We start from the raw sequence: 7,376 nt of genomic DNA, 5'->3' as shown, positions 1-7,376 counted from the left end.
GGACGCAAGGTCCCCCTGCTTAAGGCCAGTGTCAATGTTGCATGGCGCTGCTCTGAAAGTTTGCCTAATGGACCCATCTGGAATGGATCAGGTGGAGAGAATGTGAGAGCGAAGGTCAGTGGTCCTGATGAGACAAAAATAGAGCTTTTTGGTCTAACTCCACTCGCCGTGTTTTGGAGGAAGAAGAAGTATGAGTACAAACCCCAAGAACACCATCCAACCCGTGAAGCATGGAGGTGGAAACATTATTCTTTGGGGATGCTTTTTCTGCTCAAGGGGGACAGGACTGCACCGTATGAGGGAGGATGGATGGGCCATGTATCGCGAGATCTTGGCCAACAACCTCCTTCCTCAGTAGAGATTGAAGATGGGTCGTGGCTGGGTCTTCAGCATGACAACGACACGAAACACACAGCCTGGCAACTAAGGAGTGGCTCCGTAAGAAGCATCTCAAGGTCCTGGAGTGGCCTAGCCAGTCTCCAGACCTGAACCCAATAGAAAATCTTTGGAGGGAGCTGAAAAGTCCGTATTGCCCAGCGACAGCCCCGAAACCTGAAGGATCTGGAGAAGATCTGTAGGGAGGAGTGGGCCAAAATCCCTGCTGCAGTGTGTGCAAACTAGTCAAGAACTACAGGAAACGTATGATCTCTGTATATTGCAAACAAAGGTTTCTGTACCAAAATATTAAGTTTGCTTTTCTGATGTATCAAATACTTAATGTCCATGCAATAAAATGCAAATTAATTACTTAAAAATCATACAAATGTGATTTTCTGGATTTTTGTTTTAGATTCCGTCTCTCATAGTTGAAGTGTACCTATGATCAAAATTACAGACCTCTACATGCTTTGTAAGTAGGAAAACCTGCAAAATCGGCAGTGTATCAAATACTTGTTCTCCCCACTGTAGATAGAAATCGACCTCATAGAAAATGTTCATACAAGGCTACATTTACCAAAAGGTTGGTCAGTCTTTTGAAGTGTTTATTCTTTTAAAAGTTGGGTTGTGGAGGTAGATGTGTCAATCTGCCATTGATATTTAAGCAATAAGGCCCGAAGGGGTGTGGTATATGGCCAATAAACCACGGCTAAGGGCTGTTCTTATGCGCAACACGGAGTGCCTGGACACAGCCCTTAGCCGTGGTATATTGCCGATATACCACAAACCCCCAAGGTGCCTTATTGCTATTATAAACTGGCTACCAACATAATTAGAATATGAAAAATACATGTTTTGTCATACCTGTGGAATATGGTCTGATATACCACGGCGGTCAGCCAATCAGCATTCAGGGCTCAAACCACCTAGTTTATATATAATTATAATCTCCAAATAAAATAAATTCTAACAAAAACAAAGCCATATCAAATACTAAATTAGTAGAACATACTAGGGTGTATGTATATTAGGTACCATTACAACATTACTTTATCTTTGATCCATTTTAATAGGAACTGAGAAGATTAGATTAAATCAGTGAGGCATTCCTGTTTATTGTACGGCTAAGGCAGTGATAAAGTTTACATATCATTGAACAATAGGAATGGAAAAGGGCTTGAATAGAAAGAAACACTATTTCACACGATCACGATTTAGTGGTACAACCACTAGATTTTCATTTAAGGCTGTTGTGTTTCAAACATCTCTCTCAATTCATTAGATCCTTCAACCTTGGACAAAACCATTTCAGGGTGCAACTAGCAGTCTAAGATCAACCAGCAAGTGACCTAATGAAGAATTCAACATGCCACTTTCTCTATATGAACATGAGAAAGAAGGCACTTATAAAAAGGTTGACTATGCCCTAGCCTTGATTTCACGTCAAGGATGCAACACCAGATTAACTATATGGTTGAGAAGTAACTGTTTTCCTGCACAACATACAAAACTAAAATCCTCAAATGAATATTACAGTATTTGGTAGACATGAAGTACAATATTGTAAAATGGAATATAAAGTATGCAGTTCAGCTGTGCTTGTTACTTTGGTGGATGCACAACATGGATGATACCAAAATAAAGATTCCAAAATATATCATCCAAGCCTGAAGATGAATATTCATTAATTTTCCAGACGACATGGCGGTGTTAAGTACTTAAGTGTTAAATTGTTATTAAAGCCATATATTAAACTCAAAAACACAAGTCATATAAAGAGAACACCTCTATGGAAGACATACAAATTAGTGTTGCAGATTAATGCTGGAAAGTACCATATGTGCTTTGTATGCATATGTTTGCATAACAACCTCTATCCCCACTATAAAACTGCTCATGCAAAATATGTGGAAGTTACACCACATGACATAGTTTCTTTGAATTGTTTTCTTTTGGCTTGTACAGACATTGACTCGAAAACATAGATATAAAATGTAGAGTAAATCAAATCATGACTGAGATCATGAAATGTACTAATAACTGAAAAAGTAATACACAAGTCAGCTTGTTAAAGGCGTTAATGATCCCAATAACTAGAACCATACTGATGAATTGTAGAGACATGGTATAAATGGAGTGTACTCTGTTTGGGAATATGCGAGTACAGCCATAATCAATTTCTTTTCAACTCAAACTCAGGAATTGTTCATGAAAATAAATTGCACTTTTCAATTTCATTCCATCTCCTGAATTGACAGAATTGATGTGGAATTCACTCCAAACTTACAGTATGTGATAAAGGATTTGAAATACTATGCTCTCGGTCACTGGCATTGTCTCACGTCCGATAGCCAACTCTGTCTGCACTAAAGGACTAGCGTTGGAGTCATTACATCATAGAATGTCTGACAACCTGCTCCAGCGATTTCCTGGTCACCAGTAGCCGCACAATGTCTTCATTCTTCTTCGTCAGCCGTTTGCGTGCCTGGTCGTGTGTCACCATGGTCATATCCCATCCATTTACCTGGTGGAGACAGATATCAACACTGTTAAGTCTTCCTACAATAGTTTGTCATTACAGTATTATATATTCTTGTTGCGATGTAAGTGGAATATTGGTATACAGTGAATAGTTTCATGAGTGTTTCCATGTTCTCATCACCAAGAACTTTATTATGGTTACCAATACTGACCACTGAGTGCAGTGTTTTTAAGAACTTCTGACCACTGACACTCCTCTTATTCACCATCATGCAGACTCGCTTTGGTAGAACATGGCGCTTGCAACGCCATGATTGTGGGTTCGAATCCCAGGGCCACCCATACATGAAATGTATGCACGCATGTCTAAAGTTGCTTTGGATAACAGCGTCTGCTAATTGGCATATACACTATATATATATATAGAAAAGTATGTGGACACCCCTTCAAATTAGTGGATTCGGCTATTTCAGCCATACCCGTTGCTGACAAGTGTATAAAATCAAGCACATCTCCATTAACAAACATTGGCAGTAGAATGGCCTTACTGGCGAGCTCAGTAACTTTCAACGTGGCACCGTCATAGGATGCCACCTTTCCAATAAGTCAGTTTGTCAAATTTCTGCCCTGCTAAAGCTGCCCCGGTCAACTGTAAGTGCTGTTATTGTGAAGTGAAAACGTCTAGGAGTAACAATGGCTCAGCCGCGAAGTGGCAGGCCACACAAACTCACAGAACGGGACCCCCTAGTGCTGTAGCCCATTAAAATAGTCTGTCCTCGGTTGCAACACTCACTACAGAGTATCAAACTGAATCTCCTCTTGAAACAGACTGAAATCTGGGACCAATAACATCTCACACTCAGAAAACCTACATGATCTTTAAGCTTTCCCTTTAGGTGCTTCATGAAATGAGTTTCCGCGGCCAAGCAGCCACACACAAGCCTAAGATTATGTGCAATGCCAAGCGTCGGCTGGAGTGGTGTAAAGCTCGCCGCCATTGGACTCTGGAGCAGTGAAACGCCTTCTCTGGAGTGATAATCACGCTTCAACATCTGGCAGGCCGACGGACGAATCTGAATTTGGCGAAGGGAAATCTTAATGCTACAGCAACATTCTAGACTATTCTGTGCTTCCAACATTGTGCCAACAGTTTGGGGAAGGCCCTTTCCTGTTTCAGCATGACATTGGTCCCGTGAACAAAGCGAGGCCCATACAGAAATGGTTTGTCGAGATCAGTGTGGAAGAATTTGACTGGCCTGCACAGAGCCCTGAACTCAACCCCATCGAACGCCTTTGGGATGAATTGGAACGCAGACTGCAAGCCAGGCATAATCACCCAACATCAACGCCTGACTTAACTAATGCTCGTGGCTGAATAGAAGTCCCCGCAGCAATGTTCCAACATCTAGTGGAAAGCCTTACCAGAAGAGTGGAGGCTGTTATAGCAGCAAAGGGAGGACCAACTCCATATTAATGCCTATGATTTTGGAATGAGATGTTCGACTAGCAAGTGTCCATACTTTTGTAGTGTATATCAACCCTAGTGAAATTGAGTAAATGGTGCCACCTTGTGGAAATGCATCAATAAGGTAAAATTAAATGTTTATCGGGGTCAAAAGTTTGAAACATGCATTTCTGAAGCAATTAATGTAAAAAAATGGCATACCTGCATTACTTTGTCTCCCATCATCAAGCCCGCAACTTCTGCTGGTCCCCCTGGTGTCACCCGTGTCACATAGATGCCCTGTGATCATGCAGAAAAACATCAATACAGCAAAAGAGAAATACATATGAAAGTCCAACATCTGTGCATCTACATATAAAACGTATTAACTAACGTCAATTCATTATAGTCTAGTTTGATGATAAATCCGAACTACAAAATGTCACTGTTTGAGTAATCCATCCATGCAATCAGCTATCTGGGTCTGTAGTGTTACTACCTGAGTCTAGAGTTGATGTGTTGAGGACCGCCTCTCTAATACCTTAGTTTACTGTTGATGTTAGAGTTTTGCCAGAGCAGAGCTCACTAAGAACTGACAGGGAGAGTATTTCCATGTGTTTTACTCGTACCTTGTCGGACTTATCTTCAGAGAAGGGGTTCTGACCAGGGTCTTGGTCTATTCCCCCTCCAATGCTGAAACCCAGGATCAAATGTTCACCCTGGCGAAGTTTGCAGATTTCAATTCGTTGCTGTAAAGCACATGAAAGTTGAAAATGGAGCTGGGAGAGGAAAGAACTCATAACTTCAACAACCACCAAGTATCTGTTCGCATTCCCATTCCACCAGGTTATAAAAATGTGGTAAATGACTACCAATAGTTCCAAAAGCATAACTAGCCACAATATTTAGAATGAGGTGATGACTTACATAGAACGTCAAATTTAGTGCCGAGTCCCCCACATCATGCACTGTGTTTCCTTTAAGAATGCAGAAGGGCATCTCCATGGTTTGGTAACCAAAGTTTGGTAACAGAATGACAGCACAAACCATGATTCTGTTACCAAACGTTGCATCTGCACTGTTCTTCAAGTAAATGTGTTTTTCTAAATGTTTGTGGAAATTGTTAAAAGTAGTCATTGAGAATTGTTTTTTGTTTGCCAATCATTTTAATGTGAAAAATCTGAGTCTCAACATCATTATGTTACTGTGGAATTGTCTCAACATCATTATGTTACTGTGGAATTGTCTCAACATCATTATGTTACTGTGGAATTGTCTCAACATCATGATGTTACTGTGGAATTGTCTCAACATCATGATGTTACTGTGGAATTGTCCAGAACACTAGGGTTATGAATAAACTAGTTCCCTGAAGGGACAAAGATAATCTCCCTGTCGTGTGTTATGTTGAGTGACTGACTTAAAGGGAAACTCTCTGCCACCAACTGACTGGAGACAGATCTTTTCTCAGTCTAGCTATCCTCATGGTCCTCAGACAGCTGCCCTCTCAATAAAACAGATGGAGGAGTCTGGCACATCCAGCTCACTGCTCTTTACAGCACAAAGCAAGTCTGTGTGATGGTGAATAAGAGGAGCCTCAGTGTCAGTGGTCAGAAGTTCTTAAAACCCCTGCACTYAGTGGTCAATATGGTTAACCATCATTCAGTGGATCTGAAGTTCTTGGTGATGAGAACATGGAAACACTCATGGAATTGTATAATGCAGGCTGACCACCAGGATCTCCGTATTAATGGAAATATCAACCCATTGTCACTAGGCAATTACTTCATGACTCATATTTCTAGCTGGATGTTAGGAATGAACAGTGTGTTGAGAGGCATAGCCTTTCATGAATTACAGAGTATTGACCATGTTACTTCAATGGCTGTGTCAATAGAGTAAGATAACGTTATGCAAGCAGTCTCAGGTAGGTAGGTGACACCCTTCTCTGAAACACTTCACTTTCATGCATGCAGCATAGCAAACAAGTTGACTAATAATGCTAGCTGCTATCCATAATGTACAGATAACAGGCTACTTACTCATAAAGATAAAAACATGTTGGCAAGGCCGCACCGTGTAATATTAACTAACTAGATACATGTATTTTAGGGGAAAAGATTTCTCATCATGTGAAAATTAAATACAACTAACTTCATAACCCATTACATGAAGTGGTCCTAAACTGTTATCCAGCTGGATACAGCAGCTAACGTTACAACAGAACGGAGTAAAACGTAGATACTGTAGGTTTGATTAGAACCTATCGACAGCAATGTTTCATAGGAACTTTGCCGCTAACTACAATGTAACCATTTTGACATGGGTAAGTTCGAACAGTTACATAGCCAAGAGTAAGCAACACGCATGACCACAATGTTAAATTTACTTTTGTAACCAGTAATGCTAGTCTACATTTTTGGAATAAATACTTTACCTATTTATAGTTCGCATCTAGGCACTAATTGCAGGATTTTAGACCTGGACAATGGATGCCGTAGCTATTGAATGAAGAGTAGCCTGTTCCAAAACTTACCACAACAGCAGTAACTGGTTGTCCTGGGATGAAAGACATTGTTTCAGACTGTAACTCGGACACAATTGTTTTGTGTTTCTCCGCGGTTGCAAATAACTGAACGATCTATAGTAGTTTTTGTTCCTTTGAAGAAATTATACAGTATTCGAAGCAGCTTCCATGTGTGAGTAACAACTAGCAAATGATTCCTAGCATGTAAAGGCAGGGTTGGTGATGTCATACTGCCTTTCCGTGGTTAGTCGTCATCATGGATCCTGGGGTGTATTTATTAGTCGGATTCCGTTGTAAAACGTTTCGTAACCGAAACCGTTTACTCTAGGAACCAAACGGAAGCAAACGAAACAGAGAGGGACTTGCGTAGGCTACATGCATTTGTCCAATAGAAACTCTCGTTTTCGTTTCAAAACGTTTCCGTTTGGAGTAAATACGTGTAATCATTAGTCCAAAATCCAAACAGTTGCGTTTTGCAAGGAAAACAAGAGTTTCTGTTGGACAAATGCAGGTAGGTCCCTCCCCGTTTTGTTCCGTTTGGTTCAT

General features: G+C 40.7%; 1 protein-coding gene across 1 annotated transcript; it reads right to left on the bottom strand.

Moving 5' to 3' along the window:
• Positions 1 to 2,210: 2,210 nt before the first annotated feature.
• On the bottom strand, positions 2,211 to 7,095 carry LOC111952851 (tax1-binding protein 3). The gene is made up of 4 exons (XM_023971795.2): positions 6,840 to 7,095; positions 4,933 to 5,052; positions 4,526 to 4,603; positions 2,211 to 2,902 (listed from the first exon to the last, which is right to left on the bottom strand). The coding sequence occupies exons 1-4, from the start codon at positions 6,876 to 6,878 to the stop codon at positions 2,768 to 2,770; spliced, it is 372 nt and encodes a 123-aa protein (XP_023827563.1). The 5' UTR covers positions 6,879 to 7,095; the 3' UTR covers positions 2,211 to 2,767.
• Between the last annotated feature and the right edge of the window lie 281 nt (positions 7,096 to 7,376).

This window comes from Salvelinus sp. IW2-2015, linkage group LG26, assembly GCF_002910315.2.
Source record: "Salvelinus sp. IW2-2015 linkage group LG26, ASM291031v2, whole genome shotgun sequence".
NCBI lineage: Eukaryota > Metazoa > Chordata > Actinopteri > Salmoniformes > Salmonidae > Salvelinus > Salvelinus sp. IW2-2015.
Note: the sequence above shows the minus strand (reverse complement) of the source record. Positions and strands in the feature narration are given on the sequence as shown.